Here is a 26,909-nt window from a genome sequence, read left to right on the forward strand (position 1 = left end):
TTTCCTTTTTCTGATTTTGGCATTCAGAGAAGTCTCAAACAAGCTGACAAAAAAATTAATTTTTCTCCAAAGAGGAGAGAGAATACAAAGAAGCAATCAAATGATTTTAATGGGAGAGATCATTCACTTTTGCCCTGAAGATTAGTTTACTTTGATTACATTTTAGGTCATATTTATCTAGTGGACGAGGGAAAAGTCCTGGGACCAACTAATAATCTAAGTATTAAGAAAAGTAAGCAAAATGAACAGAAGAAAATCTTTAGGTGAAGTAAAAAACTCAACCACTGAATCCCATAAAAAGATTCATCAGTTGCTCAAAAGAGCTGTCAATCCTTCCCACTAAATAACATTTCCCTAGATGCTATGGCTGCATACTTTCTTTTCTCTCCTTTGGCCCCACAGTTATTTTAAACTGGATTCTCTCTCTAATCTTCCCAGGATATACCAAGCCATGTTAGAGTTCAGTTAAATAGGAAAATGTCTCAGGATGAAATGTCAGCTATTACTGAAGAAATAAATGCATGGCTGTACAATCCTTCACTTATGATTCTCCACCAGAAGCAGAACTCTTTCAAGAAATCTAAGAATATGAGTTTAGAAAATCAATCAGGGAATAGTATATTTCTAAGTAAAATCTCAGTGCTCTAATGTATTTTTTAAAATATGAAGGTGATCGTGTGATGAAACAACAAATTTTTACAACTGACGGTAGATGAAGGCGCGTCCGTGTCTTCCAGAAAGGTCTTCATCATTACAGTTCCTAGTAAATTGTGTATGGCCATAATAAACTCGGCTCAGAGAGCCAGCTGCTTTGGAAACATTACACGACCTTGAAATTCCGTACAATGGCCATTAAGTGCAACGTGCTGGAGTGCAGTGAGAATCTGAACTGCGTGAAATCAGAGGCATTTTCCTCTAAGTGTAAATGGACATTTTATTTACAGGTGGTAGCTTAAAAGCGAGAGGACAGTAAACTCAGATCATTACATTGTGTTGCGGAGTTTCTGACAGATATCACAGAGTCTTCAGATTTCCACATAAACGTTACCAGTTAATCAGAAAGGAAAACATCTAGTTTTAAAGCATGGCTGTTGTTATTTGGAGGAAAAAAAAGAGGCATAAATTAAGAGCAGCCAACATTAATGCCAAAGACACATGTCTAGGAGTACTATCATGGCTGCCTAGCAACTACGAAGAGTGAAGGGGAAGGCAGAGTGGGTATGCCAGGCAGGAAAGAGAGAAACAGACTATGAAGAGAGAAGTCAGACGGCAGATCAGGTGATGGCTAACAAACTGCCAAGTGGGGACTTGCAAAAGTAAACTGTCAAAAATTGAGAAAGAAAAACATAAGAACGATAAGCCAGGGTCTGTGTTTATGTACTTTTAACTTTCATCATTTTGCTAGCCAAAAGATATAACATTATGGGGCTGAGAGCTACAATTAAAGAAAAGCCTTTTACATCCAAATATTGTTGTTGCCCTCTCAAACAGATTTGGTGTTGAATTAGTAACTAGGTATTTTCAAAAAAACATTTAATTTATTGTAATTCCTGCTAGGGAATAAACAAATCCTTACACATTTTCTGTTGAGGAACTCGCTCATGTCACCAATAAATTTAAAAAACAAAGGAATAAAAAAGATTCCTTAGTAATACATTTAACTAATTATACCTCTATATAGTATTCATTTAAAAAATGCCAACATCAAAAACATAACCACCTCCTGTTTGTATATTACAAAACTCAAGTCACTTGAAACTGACATGAACATTTTGACACCAAGTGATTTTCACATTGATCATGCCTGTATCTAATTCCACACAAAGCACCTTTGGTGTTAGAGCTTTGAAAACTCACTTACCTCTATCCAGGGAAGCCTTGTTTAAAACAAGAGCATCTTCGATATCATAGCCACTGTAACTCATCACAGCCACTGTTGCATTCTGTCCAGCTGGCAATTTCTCAAATTCTATCAACTCAATGGTCTTTGTTTTAACCATGGGTTTTTGTGGATATGCTAGGAGATACATTAGAGTATCAATTCTGTTCCGCTGGTTGTATCCAATGGTACCTTCATTGACATTGGAGAAAACAACAAAATGCAACATTCTATTACATCAAATAATTAGGTAGCAGTGAATTCTGAGATTAACACTTAAATTTTACTAATTAGAATGAAGCTCTTCAGGTCAAACATTTAAAGCAATACTCTCATAGTGATAAACAATTTTTAAAAACAATTTTTCTCAGTTATGTTAAAAATCCTACAAAGAAGAAAAATCACACTCAAGGTACACTTATCTAAATAATTTAAACTTTTGTTTTAGTCTCCACTGGTTGATTTTACAAGTAAGTCAACAATTTTGTATTTGGTTCTACTATGTCCCAGGCACATTTCCAGTTGCAACTGGGAAACCTGGTGCCGCACCCCACCCCCGCCCCCAGTGCTGACAGGCAAGGAGCTTATTCAGTGGGACAGAGTTCATAAAAAGAAATCAACAATTACAAAGGTTCTAAATGAAAAGAAAGCAGTAAAAACAAAGGGAACAGAATTAGGAGGAGAGCGAAGCAGAGAATAAACTTATTCATTTGCTCAACTATTCATTTATTAAGCAATTAATAAACACTCTGTGCCCAGCACTGGAGATAAAATGGGGATAGGTAGGGTCCCTTCCCCAGGGAATCCAAGGCCCTGTCCAATCATGGATGGGCTTTTCTCTCCTTAGCAATCAGCCTTTCCACTTGATTGGACCTGGGAGGGGTATCACTGTCAACTCGAAGTGAAATCAGATTGTTACCTCTTCTCCTTGTTCCCCATTGGGGTTCATTAGGGTTCACAGACCTGCTCCCCAAAAGGCTTTCAGTCTCTGGGGCTTGTGAACACACAGTGTCTCCTACTCAGAGATCTTAAACCCAGGAAACTCACGTTTGTCCTCCTGCTGAGCCTCTTTAACTTCTCCCAGGTATCTCATCTTTTCCCTCAAGTGGCACGTGCTCTCACAGAGACACATCCACAACATCCACACACCAAAGATGCTCACATGCCATTTAATGGAGCTAAGTTCTAAAGTGAGCAGATATGAAAACTCAATCTTTATTTCCTTTACCTTTTTCTCTTACTCATGTCATTAAATCAATGGTGATTTCAATTCAGGGATGAAAATAACCTATTTGGGCAGCAAAAATGATACAGTACTCCTTGACAATTACCATCGAAAGAAACAGTGAAATCTGTAGGATATGAGTATTCAGTACAGTGCTGGGCTCACAACTGACGTGCAATAAATGTCAAGAAAATTAAATTGAAGAATTGCAATTTACCTTTTATGATGGTATATACTTGTGCTTAAATCTCTAGAATATTTATCAAGATTCAGCTGAAAATCAATGCCTGAACTGAACCTCATGAACCTTTTGACAAGTTTACACTATAAACTGCCAATTAATGTTATTTTAGTGGCAACTAATAAGCTGGGCAAGATATCTGGTAATAGATCACTTATTGTTTTAGAAATAAATTCACTACTGTTCAGACTGTGGTAAAGTTCACTGACAATAAGTTTGTTGTTTTACAAAAAATCATTTAAAATTTATGCTGAGATTTCAGCTCCAATTGTATACTTTACCCAGCTTGAGACAGGGTTCAGGCAATGTCCCACCAGGCTGCCAGACATGTCCTCTGAAACCCAAGACAAGCACTATTATGCAGCAGGGAAGCAGAGATGACTGAGCCTCTGAACAATGGTGAAAGAGATGGGATCCTGCTATAAATTGTGCTACCAGGCCCAGAACATAATTCTTGGCCATCACAACTGACCACTGAATGGATAAACAGTATAATGCTGTAGCAAATGTTTGGTGTTTATGATATCAACATAAATTTTTTCTTTAAAGCCTTTTTAAAGAACTTGTAGATATATATATGTACATACATATTTAGCAGCACTGACTACAGGTATATAGGTTACAACATGATTTAAAAACTATGACTTCTATATTATAAAACTTCCAAATGCCACCGCACCCCATAATTTTTATAAAAATCATGAACAACTGACTATTTACCAATAAGCAAGCTGTTTTGAGGAAATGTCATGCTGAAGTTAAATTATAAGACTAGTCTGGGTGAAGCGCATGCTCAAACTAGGATGCATCTATTAGTATTTTCACCTTCCTTAAGGGCATTACATATATATAATAAACTAACACAACAAGAATACCTATAAGCTGAATTCTCCTTCTACTGCCCCATTTTGCCGTAACTATAGTCTCCAAGATTTCATTTTCTTATTACCCAGGATATAATCTTTCTTACAAAGTCTTTTCTTGATGAAAACTTTCTTAAGGAGTCACAAGTTAGCATAGCAAGGTATGTAAATGTAGGCTAAATCAGTAAAGAAGTTTTTTTTTTTTTTATTTTAAGGTGTGGTGAAAAAAAGTAAGGATGCACATAGCTTAGGAAATGTATACTGAAAAGAATAAAATGAAGTTTGATACATTTAATTATTTTTTCCATCCTCCTTTGCCCAATTTCTTTTTTTTAATCAATACTATTGTATTACAATAAACTTCACCCATTTAAAGTATACAAATTGATGAGTTCTGCCATTTACATACATCTGTGAAACCACCAGCACAACCAAGATCCAGAATATTTCCAACACTTCCAAAAGATCCCTCCCTCTGTCCCTGGCCCCAGGCAACTAATGATCTATTTTATCATTATAGATTAATTTGCATTTCCTAGAACTTTATATAAAAGGAATCATATAATAGGTATACTCTTATGCTGTTTCTTTTATTTAGCATGATTCTGAGATTCACCCATGTGGTTGTGTGTAGCATAGTTCATTCTTTTTTACTGCTGAATAATATTCCATCATTATGAATATACATTTTGTCTACCCATTCATCTGTTGACAAATATTTGGGATGTATTCACTAAGTAGTCCAAAACTGGAAAAAGTTGCTATGAACATTCATGCACAAGACTTTGTGTGTTCATTTCTCTTGGGTAAACACATAGGATTGGAATTTCTCAGGGGTTTGGTGAGGGTACAATTCACTTTAAGAAACTGCTGAAGAATTTTCCAAGGTAATTTTACCATTTTGCATTCTCATAGCAGTGTGTTAGTATTTTGATTGTTCCTCATCCTCACTGACACTTAGTATGTCAGATTTTTTCATTTTAGTTGTTCTAATGTGTATAGTCATATCTTGCAGTTTCAATTTACATTTATCTGATGACTAATGATGTTGAACATATTTTCATGAGCTTATTGGTTATTCCTATTACTCTTTGTTAAGTGTCTGGGGTTTTATTTTTTCCCATCTTTTAACCGAGTGGTCTTATTATCAAAGAGTTTTCTGTAAATATACTAGATACAAATCCTTTATCAGACATATGTATTGCAAATACCTTCTTCCATTCTGTGTCTTAATGGTGTCTTTCATATTCTTAACAGTGTCTTTCAAAGAGAAAAATTTAATTTTGAAGAAGTCTACTTTTTTCAATTCTTTTTTTTTTTTTTTTACTGTTTGTGCTTTTTGTGTTTTAAGAAATCTTAAGTCATCTGAGGTCACAAAGATTTTTGCTTAAGTTTCCTTCTATAAGTTTTATAATTTTAGCTGTTACATTTAGGGCTGTGATTCATTTTATATTAATTTTTTGTATGGTATGAGGTAGGAGCTGATGTTTACTTTTTCTATATAGCTATTCAGACATTTTAGCCTTTTTGTTGAAAAGATTTTCCTTTCTTCTGAATTGCCCTGATACATTTATCAAAAATCAACTGCCCATCAATGTGTGGGTCTATTTCTGGATTCTGTTCCATTGATCTATATGTCTACCCTTGTGTCAATACCATACTGTCTTCATTACTGTGGCTTTATGGTAAGCCCAAGTATCAGGCAGTAGAAGTTTTCCAACTTAGTTCTTCATTTCAAAAATTCTTTTCAAAAATCTGCATCTGATTTAATAATTTTAATGTGCTCAGAGATCCATTTATTTGCTGTTGAAACCTTTATCAAGTACCTACTAAGCTGGCACTATGCTAGGATACAGTGATAAATAACACAGATATAGTCCCTGTCCTCAAGGAGCTTATAATCTACAGTCTAGCAGGTCTATGGACTTCACCATGATCCATAGTGAATAAAAAAAGTGAGGAAAGAACTTAGTTTCAGCTGAGAAAACTTTCAGTAAGTTTTATAAATATCATTGTGTAGCAGACATAATGTAACCTCTTATAAGTTACTCGACCAAACTGGAATTCAGTTTCCCTGTCAAAAACAAAAAAGATATACATTATACCTGACAGGATTATTATTATTGAAAAAAAGAAATGTATGGAAATCAGCTGGGTACTCAGTAAGTGGCAACACTCATTATGACTAATATTAGCTATATTAGTAATAAAATTATATACCTATTACCTTGCAGTACCACCCATTCCACCTCCAACTCTAACTCTATGTACTGAACTTCAGTTTAATTTTACCTCCATAAATACTCATTATTAACATTCTAGTCTCAGGAACTATCATATAAGCTTACATTCAAAACAGCTTCAGTGACTTTATTTTATTTTTTTAAACAACAGAATTCTAAAAGAGAAAAAAGAATTGCCAGGGATAATTTGGTCAAGACATCTTTTCATTTTGTACCCTCAAATGGATAAAAAAAAAAAAATAAAAATTCTAAAAAAAAATTCAAGCAGAAAGTGGGGGAAGAGGAGATGTAGAATAAGACGGCATTTTATGAGGATCTTTGTATATTATGTGCTTTTAATATTTCAAAATTCTCCAGCCTATTTCTAGAACATCCCATCTTACTATAAAGTGAGGAATACAAGAGAAGGAACTACCCGCTTAGGAATAGACTCTATTGAAAACAAAAACCAAAACAGAAGCTGCATTAGCTTCTGACTTAAAAGAAAAAAAAAAAGTCCCAGCAATTTGGAGTTGAAGGGGGAAGGAGCAGTGAGAAGCAGCGGGGGCTAGAGGAGGTGCGTGATGCATATTCATTAACTGAACTGATAGTGACTAAAAGATCCTTTTAGACAGGAGAAAGTCTTCCACAAGAGGATTGCCAACTAATAAAATAGGCAGGATATGAAAGCATGACTCATGTGAACTTGGTGTCTGGTGCCAGGGAGAGTGCACACAATGCAGCTCCATCACAGAGCCTTCACTTGGAGCACTGAGTGACCGGGAGACCTTGCCATTTGCACACACCTGACTTCTTGCTCTGAACCATGTCACAACAAACAGAGTCATACCCATGGAAGGGACATGTTTCTCAATAGCACAGTAAGATGCTGTGTGGAAACTTGAACTTTATGAATAATTGAAAGGGCTTAGATTTTAGAAACACCTTTTGCTGGTGTTTCATGTTGGATTAAAGTCAGCCCTCTCTTATGCACAAGGTAAGGCTCTCAAGTCTCTGTGGTTTGTACTGCCTTGGTCTCCTTTGTAGTGATAGAAAGTGACTTTCTCTTATTCTTTTCACTCTATTGAATGGAAGGAGTTGGTAGTAAAAGGTATATAGTGAACTTTCGAGGTTGGCAAGCATATTTAGTGAATTAATTCTAGGCTACTGTATCTCATTTTCCACATGGACTAATAGATGAACAGTGACTAAAATATTATGTTAGAAAATCTATACAGAATCTCTGAGGTATATATGGTCTTCAGCAATGGCTAATATTTAAAATGGGATAGTGTGACTTTTAGTTATCAGCTGTCAATACTGTATATGGAATTAAAATGACTCCGAGAAGTCCAACTCAAAGTGCCAGGTCTCCTTTAGACCTGGGTCTCTGCTCTGGGTCTCTCCCTCTGCTGGCCTCTTTCCTTTTACGAGTTTGCATACAGACTTCACTCAATATTTCTGCAGCTATTTCAGTGTCAAAAGACAAATGCAACTATCTTATGTGCCAACTTTAAATGTACTTTTATCTCATGGCTTTTCTTTCCAGTCAGGTGTTTGATAATAATAAACAGTAACAAAGGCTTTTTTTTTTTTTATTACTTAAGATATTCACTGGCTTTTGTCTTCCTAGCGTCAGCAGTAACGTCAGAGGATTGTATCCAAGGAGCTAAATGTGCAGGACCCAGGGTCAGAGCAGCTGAATACACCAACCTCAGAAAACACAGACAATGAATTGCAAATGACACTCAAAACAAAACGAGAAAAAAAACCTTCACACAGAAAACTACAAAAGAACTCTACAGACACTGAATTGGCTTTCTGTACACACTGATCCTGCTTAACTGTGTGTGGTAACTAACCGAACGTTTCAGATACTCATGGCTACAAAATGAAGGCTTTTTTTTTTTTTTTTGGGTAGGGAGGGGAGTTACAAAAATACAAATATTATTTCTTTCCTTCAAGTCTCTTCTTTATTAAAAAAAAAAAAATTTCCCCTAAGTGGAGATAGATGCAGCCTTTTCTGTTTCAATCTTCAAACACATTAAAGAGAGGCATTAGCGATAAAGTGATTAGTCTTCCGTTAATTCTGCTGAAGGTTCTACACAAAAGGTGTATTGTTTCAGCCAGGATTCACATCATGAAACAAAATGGTTTGGTAAACCCAATAGAAGTGATAGCCCTTTCATGACACACAGGATTCAGTACTGTATATTTCAACTTGTTAGCAAGTCAGAAGCACAAGCGGGAAATCAGCCTACACTGCTGCTGAGGATGAATGGGAAAGGCTAAATTGATGAGCCGCTGTTTAGATTTTCCCACTGGGAATTATTCTGAACTGTCCAGGCATTACATCATTCAGGTAAATGGTAAGAAGACATCATGCTTCTTACTTCTTCGTGGCCAACAAAAAGGCAATATTGAAAAGAAATACACACTCTTTATCCATAACGAAAAACAGAATTTCTTAATTGTCAAGCTATGGTCAAATACGGCTAGTTGTTAGTAACTGAGAAGCTAAAACTACATTCTGGTTGTTACCTAAAGGCAATGCAAAAATCTTTTACAGTTACTTTATGAACCTCCCTGTATAGTACTTAAAATCAGAGATGGCAAGTCATAATGATGTCACAGACACATTTGAAAATAAAACTTATTAAACTTATCAGGATTTAAATGAGTCTTAAAAACATTTCAGAAAAAAGTTTGTAAGCAAATTTTTTTTGTTGGTATCCTCTCTGGATCCCCTTCAAGACAAAATCCAAACTCCTCAACATACGTCATCTCTCCAGCACGCCTCTATGCCCACATACACAACACAAAACAGCCATACCAAAGCACTGAGGCTTTCCCGTGTTCTGCTTGCTTATGTTTCCATACCTGTGAAAAATACTCAGTGTCCTTCGAGACTCAGTTCAGTTCTGTTCTTCAGAAACAACCTACCCTCTAACCTTAGGTATCCTTTCTGCTCCTACTCCCTTAGATTCTAACTATCAGTCTATTACAGCATTTATTAGACCACACTGAACTACTGTTTTATTTGCTGGACTCTCCTGTTAGACTGTGAACTCACTGAGGACAGGGCTCTGTCTCATTTCTGGCCCCACTGTCTCGTCTATTGTTGATGTTCAATAATTATTACAGATGATAAATAAATTAATAGATGAATGAATGAAAGGGGAAAAAATAGAAAGAAGACAGGAAAATAACTTCAGAAATTGGTATGACAATTGAATGTTTTGGGAGGTATAGGAGCAGCTGCAAACATACAATGGGTTCAATGACTGTCATCCAGAAAATTACTAAGCACATTCTAATACACACTGTGCATCTTTATCTCTATTGTCTTTCCCTCCCCTCCCTTAGCCTTAAGTTTTTCTGCTCTTTCTTCCATCTCTCCTGGTTAACAACTGACATTTATATAGGGCTTTTCCCTTTATATCATCTACCCTCTCAAAATTCTGTGACATTCATTATATGTCCCTTTGGTCAAGGGGTCAAGTTCAGGGAGGTTTTCCCCATTTTTGCTTAAGCTTTAGACATGACAGGGGCACTTGCAAGCATTGCAGAATTCCACAGGCAACCCCGAGTTTGGTGACACTCAGGTGTTAGCAACACCTGACTTGGCCAAACATGCGATACCAGTGAGGTAAGAATAAAGACTTAACTCTTTTATCCAAGTATTAGAACCAATTTCAACAAGGCAATCTTACCCATGGCTTGTTTCCCCATGGCACACTGATACGTGTTTCTTGGGGACTGGTTATGATGAGGGTACGGGATCAGGCCAGCACAAACGCCGAGAAGAGTGAAGGGTTCAATCTCCAAGTGGGTAGTATCTCTATCAAGTTAATTAAGAATCATACATCTTAGGCACCAAGTACTAAAATAAACATCTCTTAAAAGGTATAATAAAATTTAAATTTACGTAAATATGTACAAATTTATATATATGAACATATATTATAAATTTATATAATAAATCCTCAAAAATAAAATTTGATGCTAGTAAAACTGATAGAAAAAATAATACTTAAATAAAATAAAGTAAAGTAAATTATTTTTTTCAGTGAAACTGAAAAGTGAAACTTTTATTATTTGTAGAAATACAAGGGAGACAATATGGAATGCCTATATAATATTAACTAATAATAATAACAACACTTGTAAAGAAATGGCTGTATTAAGCACATAGAAATGCAATATCAAAAATATCCACATGGATGAGTATCTTGATTTTCTAACTTATATCAATGAGAAAGCTATATCACCATTTTAGAGAAAGGAATATATCCCCTTTAAGAATAGTTACCATACACCTATGGGGACCTATACTGTAACCACTGGTTAAATGTGACTATTGAGCACTTGAAAAATTACACTAGTATGTGTAATTTTTAACTTTACTTAATTTTAATTATCTTACATTTTAAAGCTCAAATTTAAATTGAAATAACTCAGCTCAGTTATTTAAAACCTTTTAGTTATATCTGTAACCACTTACATTTATTAGTCTACTTTTTCAAGTTTATATGTTACGAAATCAGATCAAGTATTTCCAATGAAAACTTAGCATCCAGATTGAGATGTGGGGTAAGTGCACACCAGATTTTGAAGACTTAGTAGGGAAAAAATTAAAATATCTCAATATTTTTATATTGATTATATATTGACATGATAGTATCTTAGCTATATCAGAGTAAATAAAATTACTAAAATTAATTGCGTTTGTTTCTTCTTATTTAATTCACTACTAGAAAACTTGAAGTTATACGGTAATCTGCATTATATTTTTACTAGACAGCTCAGCTATAGGTACTGAGCACAAAGTAAGACTCTACCTGGTAGATGTTAGAATCTTTGTTTCTTTCATAATGTATTTGGCAGAAAACTCAGTTTTGGCTAAATGATAAAGCAACTCAGATATCTGAGAGGGAAAGGGCCATCAGATGGTTTTTAGGTCTTGCTGAAAGTTAACAGATTTCACATCCAGGATCTATGGTCTCCAATGATCCTCTATCCCTTCAAGTGTTTCTGAGGCATAACTTTAATTATTGTTTCAAAAGTTTACAGTACTTCTGAAGAGATGTGATTTCCAAGATAACTCAACACATCATGGAAAATTAGCTGCAATGTATGTGGCAAAAGATCTCCCACTTATCCAGTTATCCATCTGTTTTTTTCAATACACGTGTGTTGAATTATGTCCCTAGTTTGGTTAGAGAGGATGCCTTCCATGTAGTTCTTGGTTTGAAGAATATAGTTCTGACCTTACGACCTCTCAGAACCCCAATCCTCTCAGACACTTTAGGCCTTTGTCAGCAGAGGGAAAGGGCTCTAGGTTTTGTTTTCTTTGTTTTTTTTTTTTTTTTTTTTAAAGAGAATCAGCTTAAAGTGACATTTTATAGCCTAGAATAAAACAGTTTGTTTAAAATGTACTGTTTTGTTTACATATTAGCCAATTTGACATTCCATATGCAAATAAAAGTAACTTTTTCTGACATAAAGATTTAGGTAAGCTGAAAATGAAGAAGGTATAGATCTAAGTTTCTTTTTTTTTTTTCATGACAACAACATACATAAGATCATATATTGTCCAATAATTATTGAAAGTCCAAACAGTCTGGATTTAAATTTTACAAATCAGAAAGGAATATTATTATTCAAAATTATAATCACCCTTAGTTTCTAGGAAATAGGAGACTTCTTATTCACTGTACATAAAGGCCTTAAATTTAGCTCAAATTAAGACCAAGTAACTTGTAGCTTATAACAGTTAAAAAATTGGGAACAGTGTAAATAATCATCAATAGGGGAACAAGTAAAATAAGTTATTTATGTGTAATCAGACAAATAAAAAGCAATTAAAATAATAAAAGATATGTATATACACACACATACACTAATATGGAAAAATATCCAGGATGATAATGCTAATAACGTTAAGTTAAAACATCAAGACACTGAAAATACATTGATTGCCATTGTCTCACACATTGTATGAGACCCTATATGTATGTTTGTATTCACTGAGAAAAAATCTAGAAGAGTACATGTTAAACCATTAACACTGGCTACTTCTTGGGGATGGAGTTTAGTGGGATGGGGAAGGAAGAGGACTCATGCTTTCACTTTATGCATTTCTACATTTTAAAAAATGTCATAAGTATTATGAATTGGTATCATTATTTTCCTACTTTCAGAATAAAATTAATTTGATATATGAGATAGCTTGGTGACTGTGTGATACTGAGACAATACACAAATACATCAATAAAATACACATTTTACAGATTTTATTTAAGGATTTAAGCACTGAAAAAATAAAGCAGCTAGAAGGGGTGACCAGAGGAGGGTTTCTACTTTGAATAGGGTGGTCAGGAAAACCCACTGAGAGCGTGAGGCCTGGGTGAGGACCTGGAGGAGGTGAAGGAGTGAACCACGCAGGTACGTTCCAGCACGTTCCAGGCAGAGGTGCTGAGGCAGAAGCATGCCTGTGGTGTGTGAAGAATCCAGTGGTTAAAACAGAGTGAGGGAGGAGAGGGAAGAAATGATGTTGTAGCCATAAGTTCCATGGAGGAACTCGAAGGCCTCTGAAAGGGCTTCAGAGGGAGATGGAAAGCCACTGGGTGGTGGTGAGGTTGGGGGGGAGTAAGAGGTGGCATTTGAGAAGAGAGTGACAAGACATTCTGATCTATTAAGAACAGACTATATGGGAGCAAGTGTGAACACAGCCAGGAGTCTTTTCCAAGGATCCAAACCAGCAATGGCCTGCAGGAGGGTTGAAGGGGAGGTGGTGAAAAAGCTCAGATTCCGGGTATATTCTGAAAATTCACATGGTATGTTGAGAGATTAGATGTGAGTGTAGAGGAGAAGAGAAGTCAAGGCTGAAACAGGTTTCTGGCTTGAGTAACAAGGGTGGAACTCCTATTTGTGGGGTTACTACATAACAGTTCTCCTTTATACACAGTCAGTCTTGAAATGAGGCTCATACCTTTAAGGAATAAAAACTCTGACAGAAAAGCACTATTTACTAACTTATAATAAGACAAAACTAAAATAGTATACTTGATCTGACAGAAGTAAACAGAAAAGTATTTTCTTGGTTGAAGATATGAATGGTTATCAGGTGGTAGTATTAAACTCCCTAACTATTTAACAATATAACTGCACTAGTTTCAGGGAAGCCGCACATCAGCCACATGCATCAGACAAGCAAGTTATATAAATGTCTTCTAATGTGTTCCAAATGGAACACAGATGTTTCTAAAAATATCACTGTTCTAGAAGAAATACTGTGAACATATTACCATTTCATGTCTCTATTGTGTGTAAGTTTAAAGATACCTTTACAACACAATATGTAGGGAATCCCTGCACTGGCAATAAGAATTCAGACATCTACTGACAAAATCCCCTCTAGAAGAGAGAAATACACATTATGTAGCCTGATGCATTAGTTCAATTTTGGCAGTAAACAAATATTAAAATCAGAGGAGCAATTTCTTGTAAGAAATACACACTCAGTGTAAAATGAACAGGAAAGATAATTAAAAAGATAATTTGTTAGTGGTTTTGTCACACTCTTGGGATAAACAGTGGGTTACACTTCATTATAAGACAGTATACTTCTAACAGTTCCTACTAAGCACAGAATAGAAGAACTGAGGATAGAATGAAAAAAGTAGGTAGTTTCTGTAATCAGAACAGGTTTTAATTATGGTTATTATGGATCCTACTTACTTATTAATTGTATGTTCATAGAGTGCGATGTTACAATCATTTTCTTCATTTACATCTAAATATTCAACCAGACTCTCATGTAAGAAATCTTCAAAGTTTCTAGGAAAATATTGGTGAAATGGACATTATTAAAAATTATTTCACTGCAGCATTTTATATGCAATAATGGAAGATATGTGCTTTCATTTAGGCCCAAAGCATCTTTCTCTTCCAAAGAGTATCAATACATTGGGATACTTGACACGTTATTCTTAGATCATAGAGCGATCACAAATCACCAGAATAAGAACAGTAAAACATCTGTGATTCTTGTCAATACGGTCCCACTTCTAAAAATACCTTCTATACTTTAAAAAACCCCTATGATAAGAGACCCTCTGTGTCTATATCAACATATCCTTCTCTTACTGGAAACACTTAATAGTGCATTAACTTCACCAAGACTGTAAGACTGTAATCCTCACAATCTAAATTGATAAATATTTCACAATGTCCAAGCAAGTTCACACAGAGAATAGGTTTTTAACAGGTTGCTACAGTTGGTAGAGAGGAATTAAGAGACTAAAAATGAAAATATACTTTTCTTAAAAGCTCAGATCAAATAATGTTACTTCTGTTTAGATTACATAAATGAGTATTAAGGAGACTGAGGAGTGTTACTCTGGCTGTTTACCTGTACCCCTGAGCCAGTTCTTCCATATGCTTATTTGTAACTGCAGGTTTCTGTTTCTTAACAATTATGTAGGGTCTGGAATAGAAAAGAATAGGGAAAAAAACGATTTATAGTAGTTCAACAGGAGAATTAAATCAGTAAGTAAGTTTACTACAGTGAAATGAGGGAAGCTGTAGATATAATCACACTTATTTCTGGATTGCTTGAAGACGCCAGGTATTTTTTGCATGTGTAAGTACATGGGGGCCTATTTTATCTTTCTCTCACATACACCAGCCCATGTGTGCATGTGCACATATATACATACACACAGTGCTTCCTCCAAGTATCTTAGGAAATACTTGGTTTTGGGTGAAAAGGCAATATGAAATAATAAAGTGTAGAAAGGAAACAAAACCTTTAATATCATTTAAAAAAAAAAACAAAAAACTGTAAATGCATCATACCAAAAGTGTCTCCTGACTTCACACTGGGAATATGGGTCTGCCCATGAAGCCAGCAGGCAGAGAATTGTCACTAAGAATAATAATGGCATTTTGTGGTGAAGATCTGATGACTATCAATTGTCTAGCATGGTCTGATTTAGGATAAACATCACTGGGCACGTCACCTAAAGCTACACACGACCAAAGAGAGTGGGTATGAGTTTGCAGAGAATAAAGCTTTTTCACTTTGTGACTTCTACTGATGTAATGGGCAAAAAAGGTAGAGAGCTTTGGTCCACACGTTCTGGTAGATTAACCTGTAACTGTCAGTGGTGATTTGCTTCTGAGGGCTTCACCACCACGAGGAAACACCAACACAAAGGATGGCACGCAGCACTGAAACGTCAAGGGCTGTTGCTATTTGGATAAGCGGCTCTTACAGAGAGGAGCAAGGAACCAGCAGACACTTGTGCGCTCCACCCTCAAGTCCAAATAACTATCTGAGGACTAATGAGCACTTTTAAACAGTTAAGAAGAGGAGCTGCACAATTATCAAAGGGGGATACAAGTTGCTGAAAAATGAATGGGGTGAACTTTTCATGGAAATCAACACTACCTCGAAATTCTAGCTGCTTCTTGGCAGGGAGGCAGAGACCCTGTTGCCTCCTTCATTTGGGGGCTGTGGTTTAGTTCAGGTTAAGAGACTCAGAAGTGATGACAGAGCAGGGGTAGGAGAGAGAGGGGATTACACTGAGCTGCCTCAGTTACCTTTTTACTCTACTCAATAAATTCTATTAATTCTTCCTGCCAGATCTATGTTGTATCATTATAAAATCACTTCTAAAAAAGAATTTGTTTTCTTTAGGCTATGCCACATTATGTTGGATGTAATGAAAGAGAAAAATGCTAAAAAAGAGTAACCTAGAGCATATCATTGTTTCTCCCACCCTTAATTGCACCATGTTAATAGTTGTAAGTAAGCACCCAACATTTGCCCGGCACCCTGCGGGGCACTTACCACACCTGATATCAACCTTAGGGTGGCACTGTTATTTACATTTTTATAGTTGAGGAAATCAAGGCTCAGAGACTTAAGTAATAAACTCACGGTCACATAAGTCAGCAAGTGGGATGCTAGGATTCAAACACAGGTATAGACAGCATCAGTTAGGGCTCTCTGGTTGCAAAGAATGGAAACCATAAAATTTCTGGAAAATTTAAGCACAGATGAAATTTACTAAAAAAAATAAGAAGAAATTTTAAAGAAATTTACCAAAAAGCTAAGAATTTACCAGAAGGATGAGACTCAAAGAAAAAGGTAAAATGCTCAGCCTCAGAAAGGAAAGGAGCTAGGACAGTCCCAAGGATGCAGAAAAGCAAGAGCAATAGGCAGTCTCTTGTATGCACTACTGACAGGATGCGTCAATTCCAACCAATTCCTCCTTTGAGTTATTTTATTTGGGATTCAAATTCTCTGAAGAGAGAGTCTGACTGGCCTGGCTTGGGGCAGATGCCTGACCTTTGGCTGAGCAGGAGAGAGCACCTGACTAACCGTCCCAAGAAGACTGCCAATGGGAAGGGCAATCCTCAAAGGAAAATGAAGAGGTAACTGGAAAGAAAAATGGATGCCAGACAGACACAAACAATGGCGGTCCACCCTCCCAGCTCTGTCACACTTCCAAGCTCTGTCCACCACTCTAACTATGGCTAGTGCCCTAACACCACCGGAGGTCCACAAAGAATGACTTTGGTAAAACAAGTGAAGGTCTATGAAACAAGGTGATGTCCTCAGCTGTTGTCCCTGCATATCCCAAAGGACCAGATACCACGTCATATTCATCTCTGTACCCACACACTTTCGACACAGCACCTGTACAAAATAAGCTCTAAATATGTGCTGAATGAATGTAAGACACTTAACTTTTCTATTGAGTCAAATGTTATTTTATCTCTTGCTGCTTCCACTCTCTTCATTATTGCCATTCCTCAGCCTTTCTCCTTTCCTCCTTTATCCAAGTAACACAGTCCTACTCATCCTTTAAAGCTCAGTTCATAGAAATAGAATATAGTAAGTAAAATCAGGACTGTCGGAGTCAAATGAATTCTACTGACTTTTGAGTAAGAAACAGACTCCTCCACTATCTGGCTTTGGGTAATTTACTTAGTCTCACTAAACTCTAGTACCTCATTTGTTAAATGAAAATAATAATCCAATCTTATAGGGCTGAATGTAGACAAAGCCTTACACATAGTACATCTATTAAGAAAATAAATAATGGTTAGTATTTATTACTAGCATAGTTGTTTCTTATAACTAATTATTTCTGCCTTTTCCCAGCAGACTGAGCTTTCTGAGGGCAGAGACTGACTCCCATTAATCTTTGAATCCTCAGTACCCAGTATGCATATTCATGAGGTGTTTGCTAAGCAAATTAAACTTATCTTAACAATGAAAGAGGTTAAAGTAGCTTCAAAAATAAAAACATGTCTATTTCTTTCAGAAGTAAACATAAAGAGATCTTAAGAACTCTTCCCAGCCACATATACCTGCACAGCCTTCCGCCATCAGAGGAAATATAGACACACCGGTCTGTCAGATTTGTTGAGATGGAAACAAATTCATTGATATATCCTGCTCTTCGCATCAGTCGAAATGTATTCACCAGCTTCTTGTGGTCTCGAATTACACCAAGAATGTTACCTAGGCAGAATGAAGTAAAAATATTTAAGACTGAAATAAAAAATAAATCTAATGGGATTTAAAACATCCACTCAGTAAAAATGATAGGTGGCACTGAGCAGTCATTTGAAAATCCTGTTACCAAGCACTGGGAAAGCCAGTCCACAAGGCTGGAGGGAGCAACAGGTTAGGGGCAGTCAGAGGGACTGGAGTCCAGAGCCAGCCCCACCACACGTGGGCTGAATAACGCTGGTAAAGTCAGCCTCATTTTCCTAGTCCGTCAGCACCATGCTGGGCTATGAACTCGGGGTCCAGACACCCTGGGTTTGAACACTGGCTCTATCACTTCCACAAGGTCAATGTGAGGATTAAATGTATAGATCTCACGTAAAGAACTCAGAACTGGACCTAGGACCTACTAACTGCCATTATTAAATCGCTTTTGTAGATTGCTTTGACACTTTGAGGTCTTTTATAGTTCCATATACATTTTGGAACTGTTTGTTCTAGTTCTGTGAAAAATGTGAGTATTTTGACAGGGTTGCATTGGATCTGTAGATTGCTTTGGGTAGCACGGTCACTTTGATAATGTTAATTCTTCCAATCCAAGAGCACAAGATATCTTTCCATTTCATTGTATCATCTTCAGTTTCCTTCACCAGTGTTTTACAGTTTTCAGAGTATAGTTAACCTCCTCGATTAAGTTTATTTCTAGGTATTTTGCTGTTTATGACACAATGGAAATGCTTATGACAGTTATAAAATTCTGGTTTTTGAAGTGAAGAAAAGGAAAGTGAATGAAGGGCCTCAAATGGCAAGGTATCCTTCTTTGTTGTGGGTGAGTTGTATTCCAATACATATGCTGCATCTTTCTCCATTCACCTATTGATGTGCACTGACGATGTTTCCATATCTTGGCAATTAGAAAGAATGTTGCTGTTAATAGTGTATCTTTTTGAATTAACTCTTATCTTGTGATTGGCTTTATTCCTTTGATAACTATGTAAGTTTAAAAAGCTAAAGTTCTAAACCTTCTTAGAAACAATGAACAGTACATACATGTAAATTTTTTTAAATGTGCAGTATATTGTGTATATGTATTTATAAGCAATATATATTATATATGTGCAGACAACCTATAACAATTCTACCGAATAAAACTGAAAAATTAAAAAAAACAAACTGCTTTTGTTGCCATCATCAACTGAGTAGTGAGTAAAATGGACTTTGTCTCCCAGGGTAAGTGCGAGGATTCAGAGGTTACTGGGTGAAAGTTCAGAGTAAGGGTTCATTCAGCATTAGCTGCTGGGATTTGCTGAACGAGGCAGGCAGTGAACAGCCCCGTTTTCCTTCTCACCAGCCCACGCAGTAACTGGTGAACACCTCCCAGAGCAGGAGGAAGAGAGAGAAGAGTGTGGGGGGAAGGTGACGATGAGCACGTGCAGCACACCAGTGAGGGGACAGCCACCCAGACCACCAAGTCACATGCAGAAAGGATGAGGCACACTTGCTGCAGAGTCTCTGGGGAACTCTGAAGGAGGTGGAAGGAGTACATGAAAGAAGCAACTGGAACATGAGCAGAAGGAAAGAGACCCTCTTGACAGAGGCCTTTGACAATGAGTTATCGAGGTGCTAAATACAATTCATCTCACTGTAAGGGCTGATCTGATTATTTTTGCAGAGTATCTCACACATTTAATCTGAAGATACTGTGTTGAGCCTTATTCCACTGTAGACATGCTGGCAGTTGCCAAAGGGTAGAAAGCGAAAGGTCTCTGCACCGTTACCCTTTAGCTCTGATGAGCACCAGTATCCTCTCAGAACCCACATGACCCAGCCAACGGAATAACTGATTCTGTTCCCATTTTTTCTAACTTTCAATTAAGATCAACCTGCGTCCAGAATTGAAGTGTATTTGTGCTTTAAATGCATGGATAATAGTCAACTCCCTCCCCATCCCCTACAGACCATTTAGGATCATGTCTCCACAAAATACTCACCATTAAGGAAGACAAGAAACACATTTGGGTAAGAGAGCTCTTCCCCACATAATAAATTCACATCTTCTACTCCCAAGTTACTGGCTAATTTGACAATGGGTCCATCTTCCATGTCAGTTGTAATGTGTGTCATAAGAGCCAAGTTTTTAACCAAACCACATGCCTAAAAAAACAGAAGACTGTCATTTCTAAGCATGAACATTAGTAACACAAAGTACATCTTTTGACTGAAAACAGCTCACCATTCTTCTGGGGACAATGTAAAACAGTACAACCTCATAGGAGATGCTTTGGCGATTCATGCAAAGCCTTAAGGATGTACATACCCTTGAAGCCAGAGAAATTTATCTTAAGGTAACAAGCAAGGATATAAACACATAAATGCTCAACACAGTACAATCTTAACTGAAAATAATGATGGCATTATAAATGTCCCCTCCCAAAAGAAACTGATTACCTAGATTGTTAATCCCAGAAATAGAACATCATAGTCATTAAGATGACACTGTATAAAAACAGTAAAGGAAAATATTGATAAAAATATAAAACTTCTGGCCTGAAATGAGAGAGTCTACAAAATAATCGGCCAGTACTCTATAAAGCTTCTTGGTCAAAAAAGTCAAAGACCGAAGAACTGCTCCAGATTTAGAGACTAAGGAGACTTGACAGCTGAAAGCAATGTGTAATCCTGGATCAGAAAAAAGACATTAGTGGGACAACTGGCAAAATCTGAATAAGGTCCGCAGATTATAATACCACTATCATTGTTAATTTCATGAGGTTGGTAACTTGCTATAGTTACATAAGATGTCACATTTGGGGAATCCAGGTGAAGGATCATGGACATTCTTTGTACTGTTTTTGCAACTTTTTTTGTATGTCTAAAATTATTTCTATGTGAATAGGAAATTTTAAAATATTTTTAAACTTCTACATAACCAAAAAAAAAAAAAAAGCTAAAGCAAACATATAAACAAGGATGCAATACAGCAAAGTAAGAGGAAAAAACACTTGCGACACCTGTGACATGTGAAGATTACACCTTCAATTCTTAAAAACCATCTGCTATAGTGATACACAAAACAGGTACTTTACTGAGACTAGCGGAAGCAATCTCTGGGAAATTTAGTATTCCAAAGTTCAAGATGTGTAAGTTATGCAAATTTGACAAGCTGTATAATTTTAGCATGAATTTCTATATGGTTTAAGATAAATTAGGAGAAGAATGGTAATTTCTAAAAATTATAATTCGGTATGGACTTCTATTTTTCACCTCTCCCAAGTCATAACAAATTCCTACACTTTGGAATGTACAGGTTTTACTTGTCATAATTAACTTATTTATTCACTCAGCATATATTTAGGGGGCCTCTACTTCAAATGAGACTCTGTGGTAGGAACTGGGGATACAATGGTAAACCTAAGAAGGTTCCTTCCTCCAGAAGTTTACAAATAGAACGAATAAAATCAAGTAAACACGTGGGAGAAAGGGCCATGATACAGGAAGTAGTGGGTGCTATGGATGTAAACAAATTTAAACTCCTTGGTGTTTAGGTAATGGCTTATGTTTCCTCCATAAGTGAGTTGGAATCCACTTCAGGTCTTGGGCTGTGTGCTCCTAGCTGGCTGCAACCGTGACTATGATGTCCTCTAAGTATACCCAAGGAAAATAAGGTGTTGCTGAAAAAGAGCTCCTCGTGAGCAAAGGTGATAGTTCTGTCATTCTCCTTCACATTCTTATCCCCTCTTCATTGCATGGCTTGACTCTTGGGCTAAACTAAAACAAGCAAGGAAATCTGAAACATATTTCTATTTAGGTGAGATACTAAATCAAATGTTTCTGTAGGTGCTGGTTATGGAAAGATATTGATATTGTCCTGACAGGCTACACCAACATTTCTCTGCCAGATAAGTGGCTGACCCAAAAAAGGATATGGCCTGGGGGATGGACAGAAGCAGAACATCACCAACAGACATTACCTCTGACATAGCAGAGACGCCTCAGGGACCTTACCTCTCCTTCAGGAGTGTCTGAAGGGCAGAGCATTCCCCACTGAGACGGCTGGAGGGATCGAGGACCACTCACTTTTCTTGTTTTCTCAAACTGGGAAGAGATTCTTGTCATCATGCCCAGCGCAGATATATATGATAGGCGAGACAGCACCTGAGTCACACCTTGCCGGTCCATTTTAAATCTCTTTAGAGACCAGTTTCCCTGTAGAAAGAGGAAAGACATGAATCTACCTTGATCCATTCATATGCTGCCTGATACTCTGCAGTCATTCTGAGAAGCTCATCACAGGAACTACTTATTTGTGAAATCAGAGCCATGATATAACTCAGAAATCAAAATGTCACAATTAAAATGAAAACTTAGACAAGTTACTCACTGAGGTTTTCTAGGAATTTAATGAATATTACCTGTGTCTAGCAACATTATCACATCAGAGCAAGTTATCTTCTGAAGAACTACTTATATCCTGAATTACAAGCCAGTTCAACCAGAGATTTCCACTGGAAGCAGTAAGCTAACAAGTAGAACACTAGCAATTTCTACACACATTGAAGGTAAAACTAGCTTAAAGCTCAAGGAGATAATTTCATGTTGGAATGTGCCATCATTTGTATGTCTTCCAAAATCAGTCTTAATTAGAGAAAAATATAGCAATAGAAAAAAAGACTAATAGCAGTTATCAGGGATAATGAATAATTATAGGCTTCTTAATCGAGGCTAAAAACTACACATATGTTCATATTAAGAAATATTATACATCCTCTTTTGCTATCATGTCAATCTTAAAAGAGAGTCATATGAAATAAATCTTAAACATTAAATTTACTTTATCTCCTATGCATAAAATGTATTGAAATATATTATATATATTATCTTATAGTTACATTAATTGCACACATTAAATATCCTCAAGGGTAATTTAAAGATTAAGGTTAGGAATTGTTTCAACTCGTGGTAACATAAGTTAACAGAAAACAATATGCAAAGAAAAGCAAAGTAGAAAATAAAATGTCAAAATGATTGATTCAATGATCTGACTCAAAAGAGAAAAAATTACATCTGCTAAACAGTGGGGTTTTTTTGTTTTTTGTTTTTTGATAATCTGATGAAAGCTATGACTGTTCTCTTGAGAAAAATGCATGCAGAACCACAAACATAAAATTTTCATTTAGTTTCAGGGGAGAACTCATGGATCCCAGATTGAAAACCCTCACAGTAGAAAAACTGATCTGTTTGAATTAAAATATGTGACTTCAGGGGAGCGCCTCACACATTAAAATTTAGTCATTACTGCAGTGAAGATTTATCATCTCAGAAACTTGGTTTTTGATAAGGTGGGAAAGAGCTAAAATCTATAGTACTCTATGCTTTATAAAGCAGAGAAACAGAGCAAACACACTTATCCCACAAGTTACCTTCTCCTTATATTGCCTATTCAGTTAACTCCCTCTATGCTCTGAATGAGAATGAACTTAGTAAACTGACTTATGGCCAGAGGGTAAGAGCAAGAAAAGTAAATAAATATTCCGCACAGAACTAAACTAAGACAACAGCTGTCGGCACATAGGAAGTAAATGGGGAGCGAAGCCAAGATCTTCAGCAAGAGAATTTGTTCCAATACTTGTCAGGAGTTTCACAAGAGGCAGAGAGGAGAAACAGACAAAGGGTCTAAAATCTCTGAGAAAATTTACTTGTTGAAAATATTGTATATATGGCAACACTCACAATTTCAGACGCTGATCTTTTCCTGGTTGCCAACAGACAAGGGTACACCTGCAACAAGACCGTGGTACCACTGATTTTTCTAAGCAGCAGTCCTTTCCCACAGGTGAAACAGTGTCACTTAGGGGTAAAAGAACTACTCAAAACAGCTATTCTGACCTGAAAATCATGGGTCAGAAAGCAAGAAAAAGTCATTCTAACAAAAGTGTGCTCAAGTGTTCTTTGAAGGCTTCTCTTCAAAAATCCAGGGATCCACCTTCAGGTAAGTTTGGGCCACAAAAATGTAACGTGCCTAAACAGGCCCCAAGGCCAGGTGCACCTCAGGTTTAGACAGAGCGGCTACTGCAAGGGCTGCTCAAACAGACCTGCTGCAAATTTCTAAAGTCAGGCAGTGCAGCAGGTCTGCCACTAATTCTTTCATTGTTCAGGGAATCAAAGTGTTATACTACACTATTCTTTTCTTGAGACAAAATCTCATCCATAAAACTAATTCTATGTCTGGCATGCAAAACGTGAACCAGACTTTATCAGATAGACCTATAGTTGTGACGCTTTTAAGAAAGGGAGCAAAAACCTATCTGATAACCCTTTATGAACAGCCGGAGGCTTTGAATACACGGCAGCTGCTGAGGCCTGAATTCATCACTCATGTGAGGAACAGCTGATGGCCCTCTGAGGACTATAAACCTACAATGAAATGAAACAGTTTGTACTACTTTAGGCAAAAGTTATCATTAATAAACCTACTTCTAATATGTCACTTTTATTACAGAAAAAAAATGGGGAAAAGTATCCACAGAAAGAATGGTTATTAACAGTTAAACTAAAAGGTTTTCCTTTATGTAAGAGTGTGTCTATTTTCTAACTGCCTCATGTAACAAACTATAATTTGGCAATGAAGTCACATACTAGCAAAATTCCTATGATGATACCGAAACTGTAGACTATCTTTCAAAGCAGAAAAATTGTGACTTGTAGCATTCTTAAAAAAAAAAAAAAAAAAAAAAAAATATATATATATATATATATATATATATATACACGTCACCTAGATTCTCAAAGTACTTTAGATTTCTATCCCAGTGAACAGATTTACAAAATAAGTTATAAAACTTCACCCAAATGACTGGAGACTTACGGTTGAAATGGCATTCACCATGCCGTTGGTAATCTGATCTTGACGCATGTGTTTCACAACATCAAATTGGGCTGCTCTTTGCTTAGGAATCACCTGGTCTGCAATCTTTTTCATTTCAGAATTAAATTTTTTGAACAAATCTTCAAAAAGAAGAGATAAAAGCTAAGGAAAAAAAAAGCACACGGTGAACTTTCAAAATGTATCACTAGCTTATTTACTAAACTTTAGGTCTTTATTTAACTTTGTTTAAAAAAACAATATGGAGAAAGTGCTTAAAATTGAAAAATATGTTTTTTAAAATTCAATTTGAGAAAGTATGTACCTTTATGTGTGCTTACCACTATGCTGGGAATAAGAACAAAGATGGTGACATAATGCCTGCATTCAAAAACATTTAATTTATACCAGTCACTCCCAGACTGAGACTTCACTAACCAGAGACCTAGCTTTTAATTTTACAAATAAATATTATTAAAACTCAAAAGAAATCAGGGGAGAAGAATTACTATTAAAAAGTCTGACAACACCAAAGATAGGTGCCATCTGAACCCTTCTATATCACTGGTAAAAATATGAACTGGTACAACCACTAACCAGTTTGCCATTATCTACCCATCTCTATGCCCCAACAGTTCCTCTCCTAGGTATCTCCTCTGTAGCTGCTGGTTCTCAAACTTCTGCATGCAGGGTAATCACACTGAAAGATTATTAAAACACAAATCGCTGAACCTAACCTTATGGTATCTGGTTCAACAAGTCTAGGGTAGAGCCCAAGAATTTTCATGTCTGACAAGTTCCCAGGAGATGCCAGTGATGCTGGTGGGGGAAGGATAACTTGAGAATCATTGCCCTACAGAAATGTGTCTGTATGTGCATCAGGATATATATATAAAATGTTCATAGCAGCATGATTTGTATCACCTAAAAACTGATCACCACACAAATAATATTTAGACAAACTGTAGCATAGGTAAATATGTAATAGAATACTAGAGAGCAATGAAAATGAACAAAAAATAACCACAGAATCATGGATAAATCTTAAAAACATAATACTGAGTGAAAGAACCCAGACACAAAAGAATATGCATAATATGACTCTAATAAGGTCCAAAAACCAGCACAACTAAGATATTGTTTAGGAAGGTATAAGTAGGTAGCAAAATGAAAAGACACAAATACCATAAAAATCAGGTTAGAGCTTATACCATGGAGGAAAGAATTCAGATCAGGTAGGGGAACGCTGAGGGTAGGGTACTTCTAGAGTGTTGGAACAATTTCATTTTTTGACCCAAGTGCTGTTTACAAAGGTATTTATTTCATGACCATTTGTTAAGCTGAAATTTATGTTTTATGTACTTCTCTTCCTGTATGTAGTATTTCTCATTGAAAAGATTATAAAATAAAATAATATCCAACACTTGGACATCATCTCATTTTAAAAAGGATATTTTAACATCAAAGAAAAACAAAGCAAATAATCTCAGATGAAAAAAAGTAAGTACAGTTTGCTGATGAAACCCACACCATTTATCCTTACTCATTACTCTCCAGACCAGTGAAAACTGGACCGGGGATGCCAATCCTCAGACCAGATCCTGGTGCCACAAACCTAAATCAGCAGAAAATGATGTAAACACAATAGAGACCAATATAAAAGCATGAAATGAGACAGTTTAGGCTATGCTAGGGGAAAAAAATCAAAGTGTTTAAGCCCCTACACTGAGATTAGTGGGAAACAGGATTAATCAATGATCTTACAGAATAGATGAATAGCAGAGGTGGAAGGAAGGCTAGGATTTGGAAAAGACGAAGAAAGCTTAAGAAAGATTTTTGCAAGTTCCACTTCCACTTAGGATATAGAAAGCCACAAGACAACATCCCTACCACTCTAATAATTTTTTTAAAAGATGAATCATCTATAAAATCACAAATGACTCTAACAAAGAGGCAATCTGCCAGGCAACCAGGTGGACTAAATTGCAAATAGTGTCAAGCCTCTTCAAGGAGAGATGCGACACATGACAGAGCAGATGTGTGCCGTAAAAGAAGAAATCAGCTAAAATTTGGGCTATCTTGAAAGC

At 36.4% G+C, this 26,909-nt stretch overlaps 1 protein-coding gene across 5 annotated transcripts in view; it reads right to left on the reverse strand.

Annotated features, from left to right (window-relative positions):
• POLR3B (RNA polymerase III subunit B) overlaps positions 1–26,909 on the reverse strand; it is a 105,325-nt gene that overhangs the window by 36,975 nt on the left and 41,441 nt on the right. For 4 of the 5 annotated variants that reach the window (XM_032493416.1, XM_032493420.1, XM_032493418.1 and 1 more), the window contains 9 exons: positions 24,826–24,987; positions 23,691–23,738; positions 21,966–22,166; positions 19,952–20,114; positions 17,819–17,972; positions 14,847–14,921; positions 14,174–14,272; positions 10,144–10,271; positions 1,862–2,071 (listed from right to left, as the gene is read on the reverse strand). In XM_032493416.1, coding sequence (XP_032349307.1) covers positions 1,862–2,071; positions 10,144–10,271; positions 14,174–14,272; positions 14,847–14,921; positions 17,819–17,972; positions 19,952–20,114; positions 21,966–22,166; positions 23,691–23,738; positions 24,826–24,987 — 1,240 coding nt within the window. The remainder of the gene's footprint in view (positions 1–1,861; positions 2,072–10,143; positions 10,272–14,173; positions 14,273–14,846; positions 14,922–17,818; positions 17,973–19,951; positions 20,115–21,965; positions 22,167–23,690; positions 23,739–24,825; positions 24,988–26,909) is intronic. The other variant, XM_006193711.3, reaches the window with a different exon arrangement.

The sequence above is a fragment of the Camelus ferus genome, chromosome 12 (assembly GCF_009834535.1).
Source record: "Camelus ferus isolate YT-003-E chromosome 12, BCGSAC_Cfer_1.0, whole genome shotgun sequence".
Lineage (NCBI taxonomy): Eukaryota > Metazoa > Chordata > Mammalia > Artiodactyla > Camelidae > Camelus > Camelus ferus.